Genomic DNA, 25444 nt, shown 5'->3' with positions numbered 1-25444 from the left:
CTACATATAATATTTTGCGTGTGCTGCTCCCCATCTCACTCTCCACCTCTCTACAAAACTTCAAATGGGCTCTCAAGGCCCACTTCTTCACCAACCCCAGCCAGTTGTCCTCCTAACCCTCTTATCCGCGCTCAGTCTTCCACTGCTGTGTCACCCTGGTCTGTTAGCCCTATCTGCAGTAATAATACAGGGACATGACTGGGGAGGTGAGGGGATCTGGGTGCGTCACGGTGACATCACATATCTATAGTAATAATACAGGGACACCTGGGGAGGTGAGAGGATCTGGCAGTATTTACAGTGATATTGATGCCTCCCCAATTTCGCAGGGTTGCACAGTAGTGAAGAAGACATCTGGTGAGTGTGAGACACCCAGCAGCCATCCCCGTGTGTCAGGAGGTCTGAGCAGAACCCAGAGCCACATCACGGTGCCTCCACCTCACTCACTGATACATGAGAGGCACAGTGACCAGAAGATCCTGGAACTCACCAACAAGATCATTCAGCTGTTGACTGGAGAGGTGACTGCTGGGAATGGGACATTATACAATAACACCAGGGGATGTGTCTGGGTAATGACTGGAGAGGTGACTGCTGGGAATGGGGCATTATACAGTAACACCAGGGGACGTGTCTGGGTGATGACTGGAGAGGTGACTGCTGGGAATGGGACATTATACAGTAACACCAGGGGATGTGTCTGGGTGATGACTGGAGAGGTGACTGCTGGGAATGGGACATTATACAGTAACACCAGGGGACGTGTCTGGGTGATGACTGGAGAGGTGACTGCTGGGAATGGGGCATTATACAGTAACACCAGGGGACGTGTCTGGGTGATGACTGGAGAGGTGACTGCTGGGAATGGAACATTATACAGTAACACCAGGGGATGTGTCTGGGTGATGATTGGAAAGGTGACTGCTGGGAATGGAACATTATACAGTAACACCAGGGGATGTGTCTGGGTGATGACTGGAGAGGTGACTGCTGGTAATGGAGCATTATACAGTAACACCAGGGGACGTGTCTGGGTGATGACTGGAGAGGTGACTGCTGGGAATGGGGCATTATACAGTAACACCGGGGTACGTGTCTGGGTGATGACTGGAGAGGTGACTACCGGGAATAGGACATTATACAGTAACACCAGGGGATGTGTCCGGGTGATGACTGGAGAGGTGACTGCTGGGAATGGGGCATTATACAGTAACACCAGGGGATGTGTCTGGGTGATGACTGTATCACTGTGTGTGTCATGTTCCTATAAGGTGTCAGGATGTCACTGTCTATGTCTCCATGCAGGAGGGGGAGTATATAGAGGAACACAGGGGTCTGTACAAGGACATGATGATGGAGAATCACCGGCCCGTCACATCACTGGGTAAGAGGAGACTGTCATGTATTGTACAGGGGAGAGCAGGTATGGGGGCCCCTATATACACACATCATCTGATAATCACATATATACACACTGTACTCAGTCACTGTGTGTCTCCTACAGATGGGCCCAGTAACAGAGATACCCCAGAGAGATGTCCCCGTCCTCTGTATTCCCAGGATTGTACAGCGGATAATCACAGGATCCCACAGGAGGATCAGGTAGGTGGGATTTAGGGTCTCCCCAATATACCAAAGTGACTGTCACTATATGATCTGTAGAGGAGCTGTGTGTCTTATACACTGATATTATACTGTTTCACCTCAGTTTAATATGACTGTATGCAAATGTCATTATAGTGTTGTGGTTTCTTTTTATTTTTTTTCTAGGTAGAACGTCTGTCTGATTTTAAAACAGAATATATAGAGGTAGAAGAAGAGACGTATGTGACTGATATAAAGGCAGAAGATATAGAGGGAGAAGAAGAGACGTATGTGACTGATATAAAGGCAGAAGATACAGAGGGAGAAGTAGAGACGTATGTGACGGATATGAAGGTAGAAGATATAGAGGGAGAAGAAGAGACGTATGTGACAGATATGAAGGTAGAAGATATAGAGGGAGAAGAAGAGACGTATGTGATGGATATGAAGGTAGAAGATATAGAGGGAGAAGAAGAGACGTATGTGACAGATATGAAGGTAGAAGATACAGAGGAAGAAGAAGAGACGTATGTGACAGATATGAAGGTAGAAGATATAGAGGGAGAAGAAGAGACGTATGTGACTGATATGAAGGCAGAAGATATAGAGGGAGAAGAAGAGACGTATGTGACTGATATAAAGGCAGAAGATACAGAGGGAGAGGAAGAGACGTATGTGACTGATATAAAGGCAGAAGATACAGAGGGAGAAGAAGAGACGTATGTGACTGATATAAAGGCAGAAGATATAGAGGGAGAAGAAGAGACGTATGTGACTGATATAAAGGCAGAAGATATAGAGGGAGAAGAAGAGACGTATGTGACGGATATGAAGGTAGAAGATACAGAGGAAGAAGAAGAGACGTATGTGACAGATATGAAGGTAGAAGATATAGAGGGAGAAGAAGAGACGTATGTGACTGATATAAAGGAAGAAGATACAAAGGAAGAAGAAGAGACATATTTGAGAGATGGTCAGCAGTGTAAGGAGGAGGAAATCCCTACAGATATCAGCACAGGTGAGTAATAAACACTTATTACAGAAAAGAGTCACATATTCTCCTTCCTCAGTCAGTACAAACTAATGAGGAATATGTATTTTCCCAGTGGGGGGAGTCAGGAGGCATCAGCTCCTATTATACTCCTGCTCTCCACCTCACATCATGTCACAGTGTGTTACCCGCCCAGAGATCTGACCAGTCTCCTCCCCACACACTCTGGTGTATCTCATACATCAGGAGCCATCAGCCCCTATTATACTCCTTCTCTCCTCCTCACATCATGTCACTGTGTGTTACCAGCCCAGAGATCTGACCAGTCTCCTCCCCACACTCCCTAGTGTCTCTCATACATCAGGAGCCATCAGACCCTATTATACTCCTGCTCTCCCCCTCACATCATGTCACTGTGTGTTACCAGCCCAGATATCTGACCAGTCTCCTCCCCACACTGTCTGGTGTATCTCATACATCAGGAGCCATCAGCCCCTATTATACTCCTGCTCTCCCCCTCACATCATGTCACAGTGTTACCAGCCCAGAGATCTGATCAGTCTCCTCCCCACACTCTCTGGTGTATCTCATACATCAGGAGCCATCAGCCCCTATTATACTCCTGCTCTCCACCTCACATCATGTCACTGTGTTACCAGCCCAGAGATCTGATCAGTCTCCTCCCCGCACTTTCTGGTGTATCTAATACATCAGGAGCCATCAGCCCCTATTATACTCCTGCTCTCCCCCTCATATCTTGTTACTGTGTGTTACCAGCCCAGATATCTGACCAGTCTCCTCCCCACACTCTCTGATGTATCTCGTACATCAGGAGCCATCAGCCCCTATTATACTCCTGCTCTCCACCTCACATCATGTCACTGTGTGTTACCCGCCCAGAGATCTGACCAGTCTCCTCCCCACGCTCTCTGATGTATCTCATACATCAGGAGCCATCAGCCCCTATTATACTCCTGCTCTCCCCATCACATCATGTCACAGTGTTACCAGCCCAGAGATCTGACCAGTCTCCTCCCCACACTCTCTGGTGTATCGCATACATCAGGAGCCATCAGCCCCTATTATACTCCTGCTCTCCACCTCACATCATGTCACTGTGTTACCAGCCCAGAGATCTGATCAGTCTCCTCCCCGCACTTTCTGGTGTATCTAATACATCAGGAGCCATCAGCCCCTATTATACTCCTGCTCTCCCCCTCATATCTTGTTACTTTGTGTTACCAGCCCAGAGATCTGACCAGTCTCCTCCCCACACTCTCTGGTGTATCTCATACATCAGGAGACATCAGCCCATATTATACTCCTGCTCTCCCCCTCACATCATGTTACTGTGTGTTACCAGCACAGAGATCTGACCAGTCTCCTCACCACACTCTGTGGTGTATCTCATACATCAGGAGCCAACCCCCCTATTATACTCCTGCTCTTCCCCTCACATCATGTCACTGTGTGTTACCAGCCCAGAGATCTGACCAGTCTCCTCCCCACACTCTATGGTGTATCTCATACATCAGGAGCCATCAGCCCCTATTATACTCCTGCTCTCCTCCTCACATCATGTCACTGTGTTACCAGCCCAGAGATCTGACCAGTCTCCTCCCCACACTCTGTGGTGTATCTTATATATCAGTAGCCATCAGCCCCTATTATACTCCTGCTCTCCCCCTCATATCATGTCACTGTGTGTTACCAGCCCAGAGATCTGACCAGTTTCCTCACCACACTCTCTGGTGTATCTCATACATCAGGAGCCATCGGCCCCTATTATACTCCTGCTCTCCCCCTCATATCATGTCACTGTGTGTTACCAGCCCAGAGGTCTGACCAGTCTCCTCCCCACACTCTCTGGTGTATCTCATACATCTGGAGCCATCGGCCCCTATTATACTCCTGCTCTCCCCCTCACATCATGTCACTGTGTGTTACCAGCCCAGAGATCTGACCAGTCTCCTCACCACACTCTCTGGTGTATCTCATACATCAGGAGCCATCGGCCCCTATTATACTTCTGCTCTCCCCCTCATATCATGTCACTTTGTGTTACCAGCCCAGAGATCTGACCAGTCTCCTCCCCACACTCTCTGGTGTATCTCATACATCAGGAGCCATCAGCCCCTATTATACTCCTGCTCTCCCCCTCATATCATGTCACTGTGTGTTACCAGCCCAGAGATCTGACCAGTCTCCTCCCCCCACTCTCTCTGGTGTATCTCATACATCAGGAGCCATCAGCCCCTATTATACTCCTGCTCCCCCCTTCACATCATACCACTGTGTGTTACCAGACCAGATATCTGAGCAGTCTCCTCCACACACTCTCTGGTGTATCTCATACATCAGGACCCATCAGCTCCTATTATACTCCTGCTCTCCCCCTCATATCATGTCAGTGTGTGTTACCAGCCCAGAGATCTGACCAGTCTCCTCCCCACACTCTCTGATGTATCTCATACATCAGGAGCCATCAGCCCCTATTATACTCCTGCTCTCCCCATCACATCATGTCACAGTGTTACCAGCCCAGAGATCTGACCAGTCTCCTCCCCACACTCTCTGGTGTATCTCATACATCAGGACCCATCAGCTCCTATTATACTCCTGCTCTCCCCCTCATATCATGTCAGTGTGTGTTACCAGCCCAGAGATCTGACCAGTCTCCTCCCCACGCTCTCTGATGTATCTCATACATCAGGAGCCATCAGCCCCTATTATACTCCTGCTCTCCCCATCACATCATGTCACAGTGTTACCAGCCCAGAGATCTGACCAGTCTCCTCCCCACACTCTCTGGTGTATCGCATACATCAGGAGCCATCAGCCCCTATTATACTCCTGCTCTCCACCTCACATCATGTCACTGTGTTACCAGCCCAGAGATCTGATCAGTCTCCTCCCCGCACTTTCTGGTGTATCTAATACATCAGGAGCCATCAGCCTCTATTATACTCCTGCTCTCCCCCTCATATCTTGTTACTTTGTGTTACCAGCCCAGAGATCTGACCAGTCTCCTCCCCACACTCTCTGGTGTATCTCATACATCAGGAGACATCAGCCCATATTATACTCCTGCTCTCCCCCTCACATCATGTTACTGTGTGTTACCAGCACAGAGATCTGACCAGTCTCCTCACCACACTCTGTGGTGTATCTCATACATCAGGATCCAACCCCCCTATTATACTCCTGCTCTCCCCCTCACATCATGTCACTGTGTGTTACCAGCCCAGAGATCTGACCAGTCTCCTCCCCACACTCTATGGTGTATCTCATACATCAGGAGCCATCAGCCCCTATTATACTCCTGCTCTCCTCCTCACATCATGTCACTGTGTTACCAGCCCAGAGATCTGACCAGTCTCCTCCCCACACTCTGTGGTGTATCTTATATATCAGTAGCCATCAGCCCCTATTATACTCCTGCTCTCCCCCTCATATCATGTCACTGTGTGTTACCAGCCCAGAGATCTGACCAGTTTCCTCACCACACTCTCTGGTGTATCTCATACATCAGGAGCCATCGGCCCCTATTATACTCCTGCTCTCCCCCTCATATCATGTCACTGTGTGTTACCAGCCCAGAGGTCTGACCAGTCTCCTCCCCACACTCTCTGGTGTATCTCATACATCAGGAGCCATCGGCCCCTATTATACTCCTGCTCTCCCCCTCACATCATGTCACTGTGTGTTACCAGCCCAGAGATCTGACCAGTCTCCTCCCCACACTCCCTAGTGTCTCTCATACATCAGGAGCCATCAGACCCTATTATACTCCTGCTCTCCCCCTCACATCATGTCACTGTGTGTTACCAGCCCAGATATCTGACCAGTCTCCTCCCCACACTGTCTGGTGTATCTCATACATCAGGAGCCATCAGCCCCTATTATACTCCTGCTCTCCCCCTCACATCATGTCACAGTGTTACCAGCCCAGAGATCTGATCAGTCTCCTCCCCACACTCTCTGGTGTATCTCATACATCAGGAGCCATCAGCCCCTATTATACTCCTGCTCTCCACCTCACATCATGTCACTGTGTTACCAGCCCAGAGATCTGATCAGTCTCCTCCCCGCACTTTCTGGTGTATCTAATACATCAGGAGCCATCAGCCCCTATTATACTCCTGCTCTCCCCCTCATATCTTGTTACTGTGTGTTACCAGCCCAGATATCTGACCAGTCTCCTCCCCACACTCTCTGATGTATCTCGTACATCAGGAGCCATCAGCCCCTATTATACTCCTGCTCTCCACCTCACATCATGTCACTGTGTGTTACCCGCCCAGAGATCTGACCAGTCTCCTCCCCACGCTCTCTGATGTATCTCATACATCAGGAGCCATCAGCCCCTATTATACTCCTGCTCTCCCCATCACATCATGTCACAGTGTTACCAGCCCAGAGATCTGACCAGTCTCCTCCCCACACTCTCTGGTGTATCGCATACATCAGGAGCCATCAGCCCCTATTATACTCCTGCTCTCCACCTCACATCATGTCACTGTGTTACCAGCCCAGAGATCTGATCAGTCTCCTCCCCGCACTTTCTGGTGTATCTAATACATCAGGAGCCATCAGCCCCTATTATACTCCTGCTCTCCCCCTCATATCTTGTTACTTTGTGTTACCAGCCCAGAGATCTGACCAGTCTCCTCCCCACACTCTCTGGTGTATCTCATACATCAGGAGACATCAGCCCATATTATACTCCTGCTCTCCCCCTCACATCATGTTACTGTGTGTTACCAGCACAGAGATCTGACCAGTCTCCTCACCACACTCTGTGGTGTATCTCATACATCAGGAGCCAACCCCCCTATTATACTCCTGCTCTTCCCCTCACATCATGTCACTGTGTGTTACCAGCCCAGAGATCTGACCAGTCTCCTCCCCACACTCTATGGTGTATCTCATACATCAGGAGCCATCAGCCCCTATTATACTCCTGCTCTCCTCCTCACATCATGTCACTGTGTTACCAGCCCAGAGATCTGACCAGTCTCCTCCCCACACTCTGTGGTGTATCTTATATATCAGTAGCCATCAGCCCCTATTATACTCCTGCTCTCCCCCTCATATCATGTCACTGTGTGTTACCAGCCCAGAGATCTGACCAGTTCCCTCACCACACTCTCTGGTGTATCTCATACATCAGGAGCCATCGGCCCCTATTATACTCCTGCTCTCCCCCTCATATCATGTCACTGTGTGTTACCAGCCCAGAGGTCTGACCAGTCTCCTCCCCACACTCTCTGGTGTATCTCATACATCTGGAGCCATCGGCCCCTATTATACTCCTGCTCTCCCCCTCACATCATGTCACTGTGTGTTACCAGCCCAGAGATCTGACCAGTCTCCTCACCACACTCTCTGGTGTATCTCATACATCAGGAGCCATCGGCCCCTATTATACTTCTGCTCTCCCCCTCATATCATGTCACTTTGTGTTACCAGCCCAGAGATCTGACCAGTCTCCTCCCCACACTCTCTGGTGTATCTCATACATCAGGAGCCATCAGCCCCTATTATACTCCTGCTCTCCCCCTCATATCATGTCACTGTGTGTTACCAGCCCAGAGATCTGACCAGTCTCCTCCCCCCACTCTCTCTGGTGTATCTCATACATCAGGAGCCATCAGCCCCTATTATACTCCTGCTCCCCCCTTCACATCATACCACTGTGTGTTACCAGACCAGATATCTGAGCAGTCTCCTCCACACACTCTCTGGTGTATCTCATACATCAGGACCCATCAGCTCCTATTATACTCCTGCTCTCCCCCTCATATCATGTCAGTGTGTGTTACCAGCCCAGAGATCTGACCAGTCTCCTCCCCACACTCTCTGATGTATCTCATACATCAGGAGCCATCAGCCCCTATTATACTCCTGCTCTCCCCCTCACATCATGTCACTGTGTGTTACCAGCCCAGAGATCTGACCAGTCTCCTCACCACACTGTCTGGTGTATCTCATACATCAGGAGCCATCAGCCCCTATTATACTCCTGCTCTCCACCTCACATCATGTCACTGTGTGTTACCCGCCCAGAGATCTGACCAGTCTCCTCCCCACGCTCTCTGATGTATCTCATACATCAGGAGCCATCAGCCCCTATTATACTCCTGCTCTCCCCATCACATCATGTCACAGTGTTACCAGCCCAGAGATCTGACCAGTCTCCTCCCCACACTCTCTGGTGTATCGCATACATCAGGAGCCATCAGCCCCTATTATACTCCTGCTCTCCACCTCACATCATGTCACTGTGTTACCAGCCCAGAGATCTGATCAGTCTCCTCCCCGCACTTTCTGGTGTATCTAATACATCAGGAGCCATCAGCCTCTATTATACTCCTGCTCTCCCCCTCATATCTTGTTACTTTGTGTTACCAGCCCAGAGATCTGACCAGTCTCCTCCCCACACTCTCTGGTGTATCTCATACATCAGGAGACATCAGCCCATATTATACTCCTGCTCTCCCCCTCACATCATGTTACTGTGTGTTACCAGCACAGAGATCTGACCAGTCTCCTCACCACACTCTGTGGTGTATCTCATACATCAGGATCCAACCCCCCTATTATACTCCTGCTCTCCCCCTCACATCATGTCACTGTGTGTTACCAGCCCAGAGATCTGACCAGTCTCCTCCCCACACTCTATGGTGTATCTCATACATCAGGAGCCATCAGCCCCTATTATACTCCTGCTCTCCTCCTCACATCATGTCACTGTGTTACCAGCCCAGAGATCTGACCAGTCTCCTCCCCACACTCTGTGGTGTATCTTATATATCAGTAGCCATCAGCCCCTATTATACTCCTGCTCTCCCCCTCATATCATGTCACTGTGTGTTACCAGCCCAGAGATCTGACCAGTTTCCTCACCACACTCTCTGGTGTATCTCATACATCAGGAGCCATCGGCCCCTATTATACTCCTGCTCTCCCCCTCATATCATGTCACTGTGTGTTACCAGCCCAGAGGTCTGACCAGTCTCCTCCCCACACTCTCTGGTGTATCTCATACATCAGGAGCCATCGGCCCCTATTATACTCCTGCTCTCCCCCTCATATCATGTCACTTTGTGTTACCAGCCCAGAGATCTGACCAGTCTCCTCCCCACACTCTCTGGTGTATCTCATACATCAGGAGCCATCAGCCCCTATTATACTCCTGCTCTCCCCCTCATATCATGTCACTGTGTGTTACCAGCCCAGAGATCTGACCAGTCTCCTCCCCCCACTCTCTCTGGTGTATCTCATACATCAGGAGCCATCAGCCCCTATTATACTCCTGCTCCCCCCTTCACATCATACCACTGTGTGTTACCAGACAAGATATCTGAGCAGTCTCCTCCACACACTCTCTGGTGTATCTCATACATCAGGACCCATCAGCTCCTATTATACTCCTGCTCTCCCCCTCACATCATGTCAGTGTGTGTTACCAGCCCAGAGATCTGACCAGTCTCCTCCCCACACTCTCTGGTGTATCTCATACATCAGGAGCCATCAGCCCCTATTATACTCCTGCTCTCCCCCTCACATCATGTCACTGTGTGTTACCAGCCCAGAGATCTGACCAGTCTCCTCCCCACACTCTCTGATGTATCTCATACATCAGGAGCCATCAGCCCCTATTATACTCCTGCTCTCCCCCTCACATCATGTCACTGTGTGTTACCAGCCCAGAGATCTGACCAGTCTCCTCACCACACTTTCTGGTGTATCTCATACATCAGGAGCCATCAGCCCCTATTATACTCCTGCTCTCCCCCTCACATCATGTCACTGTGTGTTACCAGCCCAGAGATCTGACCAGTCTCCTCCCCACACTCTCTGATGTATCTCATACATCAGGAGCCATCAGCCCCTATTATACTCCTGCTCTCCCCCTCACATCATGTCACTGTTTGTTACCAGCCCAGAGATCTGACCAGTCTCCTCCCCACACTCTCTGGTGTATCTCATACATCAGGAGCCATCAGCCCCCTATTATACTCCTGCTCTTTCCCTCACGTCACTGTGTTACCAGACAATAGTATAAGGTATATAATTATGGGAAGTGAAGCATCACATAAATATACTGTAAGTCAGAGCAGTATGGACAGTAGATAAATGTTTCCATCAGTGGTTACTGGAGAAGCGTCTCCGAGTATTCTCAGACAGCGGGTGTGCCAGGAAAGCAATGGGATGGTGGTAGAAGTAGGAAAACAGAATTTTGATACCTACCGGTAAATCCTTTTCTCTGATGTCCTAGTGGATGCTGGGGACTCCGTAAGGACCATGGGGAATAGCGGCTCCGCAGGAGACTGGGCACAACTAAAGAAAGCTTTAGGACTACCTGGTGTGCACTGGTTCCTCCCCCTATTACCCTCCTCCAAGCCTCAGTTAGATTTTTGTGCCCGACCGAGCTGGGTGCAAACTAGGGGGCTCTCCTGAGCTTCTTAGAAAGAAAGTTAGTTTAGGTTTTTTATTTTCAGTGAGACCTGCTGGCAACAGGCTCACTGCATCGAGGGACTAAGGGGAGAAGAAGCGAACCTGCCTGCTTGCAGCCAGCTTGGGCTTCTTAGGCTACTGGACACCATTAGCTCCAGAGGGATCGAACACAGGCCCAGCCTCAGAGTCCGGTCCCAGAGCCGCGCCGCTGGCCCCCTTACAGAGCCAGAAGCAAGAAGTGGTCCAGAAAATCGGCGGCAGAAGACATCAGTCTTCATCAAGGTAGCGCACAGCACTGCAGCTGTGCGCCATTGCTCCTCATACACACCTCACACTGCGGTCACTGACGGGTGCAGGGCGCTGGGGGGGGGCGCCCTGAGAAGCAATATTAACACCTTGGCTGGCAAAAATACATTACATATAGTCCCCAGGGCTATTTGGGTGTACATTAACCCCTGCCAGATTTTCCATAAAAGCGGGAGAAAAGTCAGCCGAGAAGGGGGCGGAGCTATCTCCCTCAGCACACTGGCGCCATTTTCCCTCACAGCTCCGCTGGAAGGACGTCTCCCTGACTCCCCTGCAGTCCTGCACTACAGAAAAGGGTAAAAAAGAGAGGGGGGGCACTATTTAGGCGCAGTATTAATTATAACAGCAGCTATAGGGGAAAACACTATAGTGATATCCCTCTATATATATAGCGCTCTGGTGTGTGCTGGCATACTCTCCCTCTGTCTCTCCAAAGGGCTAGGTGGGGTCCTGTCCTCTATCAGAGCATTCCCTGTGTGTGTGCTGTGTGTCGGTACGATTGTGTCGACATGTATGAGGAGGAAAATGATGTGAAGGCGGAGCAATTGCCTGTAGATGGGTTGTCACCCCCTGCGGGGTCGACACCTGAGTGGATGGGCTTATGGAAGGAATTATGTGACAGTGTCAGCTCTTTACATAAGAAGTTTGACGACATGGGACAGCCGGCTTCTCAGCTTGTGCCTGTCCAGGCGTCTCAGAGGCCATCAGGGGCTCTAAAACGCCCGCTACCTCAGATGGCAGATACAGACGTTGACACGGATACTGACTCCAGTATCGACGACGAGGAGACAAATGTAACTTCCAGTAGGGCCACACGTTACATGATTGAGGCAATAAAAAATATTTTACACATTTCTGATAATACAGGTACCACAAAAAAGGGTATTATGTTTGGTGAGAAAAAACTACCTGTAGTTTTTCCTGCATCTGAGGAATTAAATGAAGTGTGTGATGAAGCGTGGGTTTCTCCCGATAAAAAACTGATAATTCCTAAGAGGTTATTGGTAGCGTACCCATTCCCGCCAGAGGATAGGGCACGTTGGGAAACACCCCCTAAGGTGGATAAGGCGCTCACACGCTTGTCCAAACAGGTGGCACTACCGTCTCCGGATACGGCCGCCCTTAAGGAACCTGCTGACAGAAAGCAGGAGACTATCCTGAAGTGTATATACACACACACTGGTGTTATACTGTGACCAGCGATCGCCTCAGCCTGGATGTGCAGTGCTGGGGTGGCATGGTCAGATTCCCTGACAGAAAATATTGATAGCCTGGATAGGGACCGTATATTACTGACTTTAGAGCATTTAAAGGATGCTTTTTTATACATGCGTGATGCACAGAGGGATATTTGCCGGCTGGCATCAAGAGTAAGTGCTATGTCCATTTCCGCCAGGAGAGGGTTATGGACTCGGCAGTGGTCAGGTGATGCCAATTCAAAAAGGCATATGGAAGTATTGCCTTATAAAGGGGAGGAGTTATTTGGGGTAGGTCTGTCGGACCTGGTTTCCACGGCAACTGCTGGGAAATCCACGTTTTTACCCCAGGTTACCTCACAGCAGAAGAAGACGCCGTATTATCATACACAGTCCTTTCGGCCCCATAAGGGCAAGCGGGCGAAAGGCTCCTCATTTCTGCCACGTGGCAAAGGTAGAGGAAAAAAGCTGCAGCAAACAGCCAGTTCTCAGGAACAGAAGTCCTCCCCCGCTTCCGCCAAGTCCTCAGCTTGACGCTGGGGCTCTACAGGCGGACTCAGGTACGGTGGGGGCCCGTCTCAAGAATTTCAGCACACAGTGGGCTCGCTCACAGGTGGATCCCTGGATCCTTCAGGTAGTATCTCAGGGGTACAAGTTGGAATTCGAGACGTCTCCCCCCCGCCGTTTCCTAAAATCTGCCTTACCGACAACCCCCTCCGACAGGGAGGCGGTGTTAGAGGCTATTCACAAGCTGTATTCCCAGCAGGTGATAACCAAGGTACCCCTCCTGCAACAAGGAAAGGGTTACTATTCCACGATGTTTGTGGTACCGAAACCGGACGGTTCGGTGAGACCCATTTTAAATCTGAAGTCATTGAACACTTACATGAAGACGTTCAAATTCAAGATGGAATCACTGAGAGCGGTTATCTCGAGCCTGGAGGAAGGGGATTATATGGTGTCGCTGGACATCAAGGATGCTTACCTACATGTCCCCATTTACCCTTCTCACCAAGGGTACCTCAGGTTTGTGGTACAGGAAATGATCCCGTACTTGGACGATCTCCTGATAAGGGCGAGATCCAAGGAACAGTTGGTAGTCGGGGTAGCACTATCTCAAGAAGTGTTACGACAGCACGGTTGGATTCTCAATATTCCAAAATCATAGCTGATCCCGACGACATGCCTTCTGTTCCTAGGGATGATTCTGGACACAGACCAGAAAAAGGTATTTCTTCCAGAGGAGAAAGCCCAGGGAGTTATCCGATCTAGTCAGAAACCTCCTAAAACCAGGTCAAGTATCGGTGCTTCAATGCACAAGGGTCCTGGGGAAAATGGTGGCTTCTTACGAAGCAGTTCCATTCGGCAGATTCCACGCAAGAACTTTCCAGTGGGACCTGCTGGACAAATGGTCCGGATCGCATCTTCAGATGCATCAGCGGATAAACCTGTCGCCACGGACAAGGTGTCTCTCCTGTGGTGGCTACAGAGTGCTCATCTCTTAGAGGGCTGCAGATTCGGCATTCAGGACTGGGTCCTGGTGACCACGGATGCCAGCCTTCGAGGCTGGGGAACAGTCACACAGGGAAGAAATTTCCAGGGACTGTGGTCAAACCTGGAGACTTCACTTCACATAAATATCCTGGAGCTAAGGGCCATTTACAATGCCCTAAGCCAAGCGAGACCTCTGCTTCAGGACCAGCCGGTGCTGATCCAGTCTGACAACATCACGGCGGTCGCCCACGTAAACAGACAGGGCGGCACAAGAAGCAGGAGGGCGATGGCAGAAGCTGCAAGGATTCTCCGATGGGCGGAAAATCATGTGATAGCACTGTCGGCAGTGTTTATTCCGGGAGTGGACAACTGGGAAGCAGAGTTCCTCAGCAGACACGACCTCCACCCGGGAGAGTGGGGACTTCACCCGGAAGGCCTCCACATGATTGTAAACCGTTGGGAACAACCAAAGGTGGACATGATGGCGTCCCGCCTCAACAAAAAACTAAAAAGATATTGCGCCAGGTCAATGGACACTCAGGCGATAGCTGTGGACGCTCTGGTGACGCCGTGGGTGTACCAGTCGGTTTATGTGTTACCTCCTCTGCCTCTCATACCCAAGGTACTGAGAATTATAAGACGGAAAGGAGTAAGAACTATACTCGTGGCTCCGGATTGGCCAAGAAGAACTTGGTACCCGGAACTTCAAGAGATGCTCACAGAGGACCCATGGCCTCTACCTCTAAGACGGGACCTGCTCCAGCAGGGACCCTGTTTGTTCCAAGACTTACCGCGGCTGCGTTTGACGGCATGGCGGTTGAACGCCGGATCCTAAAGGAAAAAGGCATTCCGGAGGAAGTCATCCCTACCTTGATAAAAGCCAGGAAGGATGTAACCGCAAAGCATTATCACCGCATTTGGCGAAAATATGTTGAGTGGTGCGAGGCCAGGAAGGCCCCGACGGAAGAATTTCAACTGGGTCGATTCTTGCATTTCCTGCAAACAGGAGTGTCTATGGGCCTCAAATTGGGATCCATTAAGGTTCAAATTTCGGCCCTGTCGATTTTCTTCCAGAAAGAACTGGCTTCAGTTCCTGAAGTTCAGACGTTTGTCAAGGGAGTGCTGCATATACAGCCTCCTTTTGTGCCTCCAGTGGCACCTTGGGATCTCAATGTAGTTTAGGGGGTCCTCAAATCACATTGGTTTGAACCACTTAATTCTGTGGATTTAAAATATCTCACGTGGAAAGTGGTCATGCTGTTGGCCCTGGCTTCGGCCAGGCGCGTGTCAGAATTGGCGGCTTTATCCTGTAAAAGCCCTTATCTGATTTTTCATGCGGACAGGGCAGAATTGAGGACTCGTCCTCAGTTTCTCCCTAAGGTGGTTTCAGCGTTTCACCTGAACCAACCTATTGTGGTGCCTGCGGCTACGAAAGACTTGGAGGACTCCAAGTTGCTGGACGTTGTCAAGGCCCTGAAAATATATGTTTCCAGGACGGCTGGAGTCAGAAAATCTGACTCGCTATTTATCCTGTACGCACCCAACAAGCTGGGTGCTCCTGCTTCTAAGCAGACTATTGCTCGCTGGATTTGTAGTACAATTCAGCTTGCGCATTCTGTGGCAGGACTGCTACGTCCAAAATCTGTAAAAGCCCACTCCACAAGGAAGGTGGGCTCATCTTGGGCGGCTGCCCGAGGGGTCTCGGCTTTACAACTTTGCCGAGCTGCAACTTGGTCAGGGTCAAATACCTTTGTAAAATTTTACAAATTTGACACCCTGGCTGAGGAGGACCTTGAGTTCTCTCATTCGGTGCTGCAGAGTCATCCGCACTCTCCCGCCCGTTTGGGAGCTTTGGTATAATCCCCATGGTCCTTACGGAGTCCCCAGCATCCACTAGGACGTCAGAGAAAATAAGAATTTACTCACCGGTAATTCTATTTCTCGTAGTCCGTAGTGGATGCTGGGCGCCCATCCCAAGTGCGGATTGTCTGCAATACTTGTACATAGTTATTGTTAACTAATCGGGTTATTGTTGTGAGCCATCTATTCAGAGGCTCCTCTGTTATCATGCTGTTAACTGGGTTTCATATCACAAGTTGTACGGTGTGATTGGTGTGGCTGGTATGAGTCTTACCCGGGATTCAAAATCCTTCCTTATTGTGTCAGCTCTTCCGGGCACAGTACCCTAACTGAGGCTTGGAGGATGGTCATAGGGGGAGGAGCCAGTGCACACCAGGTAGTCCTAAAGCTTTCTTTAGTTGTGCCCAGTCTCCTGCGGAGCCGCTATTCCCCATGGTCCTTACGGAGTCCCCAGCATCCACTACGGACTACGAGAAATAGAATTACCGGTGAGTAAATTCTTATTTTCTCCTAGTCCGTAGAGGATGCTGGGGTCCACTTCATGACCATGGGGTATAGATGGTTCCGCAGGAGCCATGGGCACCCTTAATACTTTTCAATAGGTGTGAACTGGCTTCTCCCTCTATGCCCCTCCTCCAGACCTCAGTTATAGGAACTGTGCCCAGGGAGACGGACATTTTGATGAAAGGATTTACTTTAAAATTAGTGGTGAGATACATACCAACTCACACCCCAACCATGCCACACACATGGCATTCAACATAACACGCCAACAGGCATGAACCAATTGCAGCAACATGCTGAAACTAAGATAACACAACTTGTGTAACTCTAATAACTAAACTGCACGTAAAGTGCACACTGGGACGGGCGCCCAGCATCCTCTATGGACTAGGAGAAAAGGATTTACCGGTATTTATCAAAATCCTGTTTTCTCATACGTCCTAGAGGATGCTGGGGTCCACTTCATGCCCGTGGGGTTTATACCAAAGCTCCAGTACGGGCGGGAGAGTGCGGATGACCCTGCAGCACCAATTGACCGAACTTGAAGTCTTCATCGGCCAAGGTGTCAAACTTGTAGAATTTTGCAAATGTGTTTGACCCTGACTAAGTAGCTGCTCGGCAAAGTTGTAATGCCGAGACCACCCGGGCAGCCGCCCAGGATGATCTCACCTTCCTAGTACAATGGGCCTTCACCGACGTCGGTAACGGCAATCCAGCCGTAAAATGAGCTTGCTGAATCGTACCTCTGATCCAGTGCGCAATGGTCTGCTTGGAAGCAGGACACCCAATCTTGTTGGGAGCATAGAGGACAAACAGAGCCTCTGTTTTCCGTAACCTAGCTGTTCTAGTGACATAAATCTTCAAAGCCCTAACCACATCTAGAGACTTTGACTCAGTGAACGTGTCAGTAACTACTGGCACCACAATAGGTTGGTTTATGTGGAAAGATTAAACCACTTTTGGAAGAAAATGCTGACGAGTTCTCAACTCTGCCCTATCTTCATGGAAGATCAGGTAAGGGCTCTTGTGAGACAAGGCCCCCAATTCAGACACCTGCCTTGTGGATGCCAATGCCAAAAGCATCACCACTTTCCAAGTGAGTAACTTCAACTCTATCTCTTGTAGAGACTCAAACCAATCCGATTGAAGGAACCGCAACACCATATTAATGTTCCATGGTGCCACAGGAGGCACAAATGGAGGCTGGATGTGCAGAACCCCTTTCACAAAGGTCTGACCCTCTGGAAGAGAGGCCAATTGTTTTTTGGAAAAACACTGACAAGGCCAAAATCTGCACCTTGATCGATCCCAATCAGAAGCCAACACCACACCAGCCTGCAGAAAATGGAGAAAACGTCCCAACTGGAACTCTTCCGTAGGAGCCTTCTTGGACTCACACCAAGATACATATTTTCTCCAAATACGGTGGTAATGTTACGATGTGACTTCCTTGGGAATACCCTTTTGGGCAAGGATCCTGCGCTCAACAGCCATGCCATCAAACGTAGCTGCCGTAAGTCTTGATACACGCACGGCCCCTGCTGCAGCAGGTCCTCAGAAAGAGGCAGAGGATTGTCTATGAGCAACTCCTGAAGATCTGGGTGCCAAGCCCTCCTTGGCCAGTCTGGGGCAATGAAGATAGCTCGAACTCTTGTTCTTCTTATGATCCTGAGCACTTTTGGGCTCAGCGGATGTGGAGGGAAGACATACACCGACCGGAAAACCCACTGGGCCACTAGCGCATCCACCGCTACTGCTTGTGGGTCTCTCGACCTGGAACAATATCTCTGAAGTTTCTTGTTGAGACGAGATGCCATCATGTCTACTTGAGGAACTCCCCAAAGACTTGTCACCTCTGTGAAGACTTCTTGGTGGAGGCCCCATTCTCCTGGATGGAGATCGGGTCTGCTGAGGAAGTCTGCTTCCCAATTGTATACTCCCGGAATGAAAATTGCAGACAGAGCCTTTAGATGTCTTTCTGCCCAGTGGAGGATCTTCGTCACCTCTGCCATTGCCGCTCTGCTTTTCATTCCGCCTTGCCTGTTTATTTACGCGACTGCTGCTACATTGTCCGACTGCATCTGCACGGGATGATCTTGAAGAAGATGTACCACTTGTTGAAGGCCGTTGTAAATGGCTCTCAATTCTAGCACGTTTATGTGAAGGCAGGCTTCCTGACTTGACCATTTTCCTTGGAAGCTTTCTCTTTGTGTGACAGCTCCCCTGCCTCGGAGACTTGCATCCGTGGTTACCAGGCGTATAAACCTGGTTTATTTACAGGACTAAAAAGCTTATACTTTAAACACACTTAATACACTTTAATGTTGAGCCGCTGCGGCCGCAGTAATTAACCTTTCACCTTTATATTATTTACAAACCTTATGTACACAAGGTCGCTCAGTGTACGCACTCTGCGTATGTACGCCGAAATGGCGTAGGGACTACACAGTTTGCGTACACAGGCCTATACGCTGTTAGCACAATGCAGCAGCCCGAGTGGCTGTAATACACTTTAAACCTTAGCAAGAAAATGGAACACGACACCAATTGTAGTTCAAAACTAGGTTGGGGTCTAACCCACCAATGGTTCTTTACTTGCAGGGGGTAACAATATAAACAATACAATACAATAGAATAATGGCTACAGTCAATGGTACATACTTGTTTGGTTTTCGCCTGCGCTTCCCAGTCTAGTCCTCAGTCATCAGGGTAGATGACCTTAAGAGTCTGTGTGTGACCAGGCATGCAGCTGGCTCTTTTATACAATCTTCCAAAACCTAACACAATGGATACGGTAATCTCTTTGTCCATTGGACACAGGGATGGTCATTTACAGTACAGGAGATGTCATAGGTTGGTTTGAATAGGTGGGCGATGTCTGTTCCAGTTGCACTTGCAGATGGTCTCCTCTGGATTCCAGCCGCATAACAAATGCACAGTAAACACAGTTTATATTTATATTCTGCTCCTGCGCATAACTATTCGCAGGAGCGTGCGGTCTTCTGCAAACCAACACCGGAATATTGTCCTTAAATATACCGTACAGCTGGATACCAAACAACACCTTATAACCTAGTTCTGTCCCCTCCTATCCTGTAAAGGTGAATCCCTTTGTTCTGATACCTTTTAAACTGTTGTAACTTGCTGGTGTGATGCAGGGAGACTATGTGTACATTGTGCACTATTTGGATTAAATATGTAATGTGTTTTTATGGCTTTTCCATGCGAATACAAACACTACCATAAATACTCATACCACGCGCTAATGCGCAGGACCGCAGGAGCGACCATACGCAAATTGCGAATATGTGCAAGCACAGCAGAATAAGTACGCGCACGGAGGCCATCTGTGTGTAGTTTGTACGTGATGTGTGTATTGCAATATTTTTCGACTTCGACAGGAGCCAGTCCTGGATCCCGAACCTGCGTCGCTCTAGTAGGTGAGAGCTGTGTAGCCACCACAGTAGTGAAATCCTGGCTTTCGATGACATGATTATCTTTCTGTGCAGGTGTAGGTTGGAAACCGACCACTTGTCCAATAGGTCCCACTGTAAAACTCTGGCATAGAACCTGACAAACTGTATGGCCTCGTAGGCCGCCACCATTTTCCCCAACAACCGAATGCACTGATGGATCGACACACTTGTTGGTTTCAATATCTGTTTTACCATTATCTGGATTTCCAGAGCCTTTTCCAGCGGAAGAAAAACTCTCTGAACTTCTGTGTCCAGGATCATCCCGAGAAAAGACAATCTTGTTGTCGGTTTCAACTGTGACTTCCGATAATTTATGACCCAACCGTGTTGTTGGAGTATGGACAGGGAGAGTGTGATGTTTTGTAACAACTGCTCCCTGGATCTCGCCTTTATCAGGAGATCGTCTAGATAAGGAATTATATTGACTCCTTTTTGACGCAGTAGAACCATAATCTCCGCCATCACCTTGGTGAATACCCTTGGCGCCGTGGAGAGACTGAAAGGTAACGTCTGGAATTGGTAATGGCAATCCTGAACCGCGAATCTCAGATAAGCCAGGTGAGGAGGATAAATGGGAACATGCAGGTAAGCATCCTTTATGTCTACAGACACCATGTAATCCCCCTCCTCCAGACTGGAAATCACTGCCCTCATTGATTCCATTTTGAACCTGAATTGTTTCAAGTAGAGTTTCAGATTTTTTAGGTTTAGGATCGGTCTGACCGAGCCATCCAGCTTCGGAACTACAAAAAGGCTTGAATAAAACCCCTCTCCTTGTTGTGACAAAGGTACCAGGACTATGACCTGATCCTGACATAATTTTTGGATTGCCGCTGTTACTGCCTCTCTTTCTGGGAGAGAAGCTGGCACGGTCGATTTGAAAAATCGTCAAGGGGGGACGTCCTGAATCTCCAGCTTGTATCCCTGGGACACTATTTTGCAACACCCAGGGATCCAGGCCAGACAGAATCCAACCTTGGCTGAACAGTTTGAGACGTGCGCCCACCCGAGCTGCCTCCCGCAAGGGAGCCCCAGCGTCATGCTGAAGATTTAGCAGGGGTAGACTTCTGCTCCTGGGAACCTGAAGCTACTGTGGACTTTTTTCCCCTACCTGCAAACCTCTCGCTTTTTTGTATTTATTGGGCCTAAAGGACTGCATGTGAGAATGATATGTCTTTTTTGCCAGTGCCGGTGCAGAGGGCAAAAATGTCGACTTACCTGCGGTAGCCGCCGAGACGAACGCATCCAGTCCATCGTCAAATAAGGCCTCACCTTTATACGGGAGAGCCTCCATATGTCTTTTGGAATCTGCATCCGCGTTCCACTGGCGAATCCACAACGCCTGCCTAGCCGATACTGCTATGGTAGCGGCCTGTGAACTCAAGAGTCCAATATCTTTCATTGCTTCTAGCATGTATGCGGCAGCGTCTTTGATATTCCCTAACTTAAGGAGTATCTCATCCTTATCAATCGTGTCAATTTCTGATGACACGCTTTCTGGCCATTTTTCAATAGCGCGACTCACCCACGCGCAAGCTATTGTGGGCCTGAGCAGCGTACCATTGGCAACATAAATGGATTTCAATGTAGTTTCCATCTTTCGGTCTGCCGGCTCCTTTAGTGAAACCGTTCCAGGTGCAGGGAGAATTACCTTCTTTGTCAACCTGGACAGTGCACTGTCTAACACAGGGGGTGACTCCCATTTATTCCTGTCCTCTACCGGGAAAGGATAAGCTATCTGTATTCTCTTGGGATTTACCCACATCCCTTCAAAGAGAGTACTAAGCTCGTGGGAAGGAGGTAAAGTGACCTTGGATTTCTTTTCTTTATAGAAATAAGCCTTCTCCTGAGGTACAGGAGCGGCTTCCATGACTTCCAGAACTTCCCTTATAGCCACAATCATATATTGTATATTTTTTGCCAATTTATGATCTATATTCCTGGAGTCACTATCGTCGACACAGGAATCGGTGTCCGTGTCGGTATCAGTATTCACAATATTCGCAAATGGTCTCTAATGTGACCCAGAGGGGTCGCCTGCGGATGGAAGAACAGAGCCCTGAAAAATCACATCTTCCACAGATTTTCTCCAGCACTCAGCATGAGATTCAGACTTATCTAATCTCCTATTGATATGATGCATACTATCACGTATTTCTTTCACCCATGCAGGCTCTTGGTATGTCGGCAGAGCCACCACATTACCACTCTGTGTCCCTAATATGGCTTCCTCCGGGGAAGAACTCCCTGCCTCAGACATGTCACACACTTGTGCAACACACAGACACACTGGGATTTATAGGGGACAGACCCACAGTAAAATCTGTCAGAGGGACACAGTTTAGGAGCAGCCAGTTCACAACCCCAGCGCCAGTATCTAATGCCTGTGAACACAGAATGCCCACTGACATGCAGCGCTTTTACACAGTAAACACACTTGTAATGCACTAAAATCGCTTGTGCCCCCCTTATTTACACCCTAAATACTTGTAGTCAGAAATGAAGGAGGACCAGCGTTGTCTCTGCAGCCTGAGGAGAGAGAGAAAATGGCGCTGACCAGTGTGCTGGCTGCCTGAGAAAGAAGCTCCGCCCCCACAATGGCACGTTTTTACCTCAGAGACTTTGTTTAATATTTATACTGGAGGGGGTAGGGCTGTGCCTTGGCATTTTATGCCTCCCTTTTTGCCAGTTTTTATAGGTATTTTGCTACCCAGGGCGCCCCCCTGCGCCCTGCACCCTGCAGTGCCTGTGTGTGTGGGCAGCAATGGCGCGCTGTACCTCAGCCGTCACTTTACTTGATAAAAGATCTGTCTTCTCATACTCACCTGACTTCTGGCTCTGTGAGGGGGGTGATGGCGGGCTGTTGGAGTGAGCATCTAGGCACGGCTAGCGTTCAGTACCCTTCAGGAGCTAATGGTGTCCTGTCAGCCAGAAGCAGAGCCATGAAACTCTTCAGGAAGTTGGTTCTACTTCTCTCCCCTCAGTCCCACGAAGCAGGTTGGCTGTTGCCAGCAGTTCTCCCTGAAAATAAAAAAAACTAACATAAGTCTTTTCAGAGAAACTCAGTAGAGCTCCTCAGAGTGCATCCAGTCGGCCTGGGCACATTTCTAAAGCTGAGGTCTGGAGGAGGGCATAGAGGGAGGAGCCATTTCACACCCATTGAAGAGTCTTAAGAGTGCCCATGGCTCCTGTGGAACCGTCTATACCCCATGGTCATGAAGTGGACCCCAGCATCCTCTAGGACGTATGAGAAAGCTGATATATTGTGTAGAGAGAGTCACCTCACGTGTTCCATGTATCAGGCTAGGAGTATACAGTGGCCGAATAGCTGAGACTGAGGCAGGATGTTCCAAGGGACTGGTCCCTACATCAGGAAGTCTTCCAGCTACTGATAGAAAGATTTGGGCTTCTTCAAGTATACATTATGGCAACAGCTCATGTCATCTGTAGTAATCCCACATGATCCCTCAGTGTTAGTTATACCCCAGTCCAATCATCCTAATTTAAAAAAAATATATATATTATTGTACACACACATTTACAATTAAGTGTCCCAGAGAGTCATCTTCTCCTATTGTTTACAAGATTAGTATTGTTACAGAAAATGTCACATTTCCATAATGTATTTTATTTCCAGCAGATGGACACACAAGCAGGAATATCTCAGAAGGACATCTAATGTTATCCCCGGATTGTGACATAAAAGATAATGACAGTAGACCGGATTCTCCAGGAGATAACCTCATTACCCCAATTATACATCCAGCTCTATCAGCTGATCCCCCTGATCCTGGGAAATGTTCTCCTGATCATTCTGATATTGGTGCATCTGTTACAGCTCTGAGAGTAGATACAGTGTTTCCCTGTTCTGTAGATGCCAAATGTTTTACACAGAACACAAAGTGTATTACCCATCAGCCAGCTAAGGCAGGTGGGAGGCCACTGATATGTTCTGAGTGTGGGAAATGTTTTATATGTAAGTCACGTCTTGTTAGACATGTGAAAGGCCATACAGGTGATAGGCCATTTCCATGTTCTGAGTGTGGTAAATGTTTTATATGTAAGTCACGTCTTGTTAGACATGAGAGAAGTCACACAGGTGAAAAACCATTTCCATGTTCTGAGTGTGGGAAATGTTTTATAGATAAGTCACATCTTGTTAGACATGAGAGAAGTCACACAGGTGAAAAACTATTTCCATGTTCTGAGTGTGGGAAATGTTTTGTACAGAAATCAGATCTTGTTATACATGAGAGACGTCACACAGGTGAGAAACTATTTCCATGTTCTGAGTGTGGGAAATGTTTTATACAAAAATCAGATCTTTTTAAACATGAGAGATGTCATAGAGGTGAAAAACCATTTCCATGTTCTGAGTGTGGGAAATGTTTTATAGATAAGTCACAACTTGTTATACATCAGAGAAGTCACACAGGTGAGAAACCATTTCCATGTTCTGAGTGTGAGAAATGTTTTACACAGAAATCACATCTTGTTAGACATGAGAGAAGTCACACATATTCTGAGTTTGAGAAGTAAATCAGCTTTGTTTCACACAATAGACATCACACAGTTGAGGAACCTTTGTTATCTCAACATCACCATTGCCATGCAATGTTCCTCAAGGTCCTGTCCTATCTCCTATGCTTTTTGCAATATACATGCTGCTACTGAGTGAAACAATCAGATGTCATGCCCTGGTCTACCACTGCTATGCCGATGACCTCTCTATTGCTCTGTGTACTCGGAAACCAATACCAATCCTAAGTGGCTGTCTAGCTGAGCTCCAGGTGTGGGTGATACCAGTTGGCTGTGACTCAGTTGTGGTGAAACGTCCTTATGATAGAGTCTCACCTACAAAGGGCAAGGCTACTGCGTTACCAACCAATATGGGGGAAGCTTTATGTCTGACCTCTCATTACACAACGTATCCTGATCCCGGCTCTATGTGACCTCTCACATCTATCACTTGTGTCACATTACATCTTATACCTGTAGTTTTATGTTTCTGTTTCCCTGTTACCTGTTCTGTAAGATCACCTGCTCTCATTGTGTGGGGGGGAGGGGGGTCACTTTCTAGCATGAGTAGTAGTTTCTGGAACTGGATCGCCCAGAGGAGTGTGGGAGTACCAGCCTGGAGGTGACGGAGTGTGGGAGTACTAGCCTGGGGTGACGGAGTGTGGGAGTACCAGCCTGGAGGTGACGGAGTGTGGGAGTACCAGCCTGGAGGTGACGGAGTGTGGGAGTACCAGACTGGAGGTGACGGAGTGTGGGAGTACCATCCTGGAGGTGACGGAGTGTGGGAGTACCATCCTGGGGTGACAGGGGTAAGTGCCTATTACCTAATGATAGGGATACGGTCTGGCTGTCACGTTCTTGGTACACACCTCTGCTCTGCCTAATAATGAGTGCCACTTTACATATGGGCAGCTGTGCCAGTGTCGCCCCACATCTGTATCTCACAGGCTGTCACATAAGCCCCTATATCTGTTGTAGATGCAGTAATCAGCCTGGGGCATAATTATATATATATATATATATATATATATATCTCTGCTCTGTGTGTGACA

The 25444-nt window shown here is 48.7% G+C and overlaps 1 protein-coding gene across 1 annotated transcript in view; it reads left to right on the top strand.

Annotated features, from left to right (window-relative positions):
- The window catches only part of LOC134984687 (zinc finger protein 316-like), a 72905-nt gene extending 47785 nt beyond the window's left edge, over positions 1-25120 (top strand). Inside the window, exons 4-8 of the mRNA XM_063950211.1 lie at positions 330-521; positions 1306-1384; positions 1505-1606; positions 1775-2602; positions 23515-25120. Of these exons, the coding sequence (XP_063806281.1) occupies positions 330-521; positions 1306-1384; positions 1505-1606; positions 1775-2602; positions 23515-24413 (2100 nt within the window). The 3' untranslated portion in view covers positions 24414-25120. The remainder of the gene's footprint in view (positions 1-329; positions 522-1305; positions 1385-1504; positions 1607-1774; positions 2603-23514) is intronic.
- The last annotated feature ends 324 nt before the right edge of the window (positions 25121-25444 follow it).

Source organism: Pseudophryne corroboree (assembly GCF_028390025.1).
Source record: "Pseudophryne corroboree isolate aPseCor3 chromosome 3 unlocalized genomic scaffold, aPseCor3.hap2 SUPER_3_unloc_73, whole genome shotgun sequence".
NCBI lineage: Eukaryota > Metazoa > Chordata > Amphibia > Anura > Myobatrachidae > Pseudophryne > Pseudophryne corroboree.
Note: the sequence above shows the minus strand (reverse complement) of the source record. Positions and strands in the feature narration are given on the sequence as shown.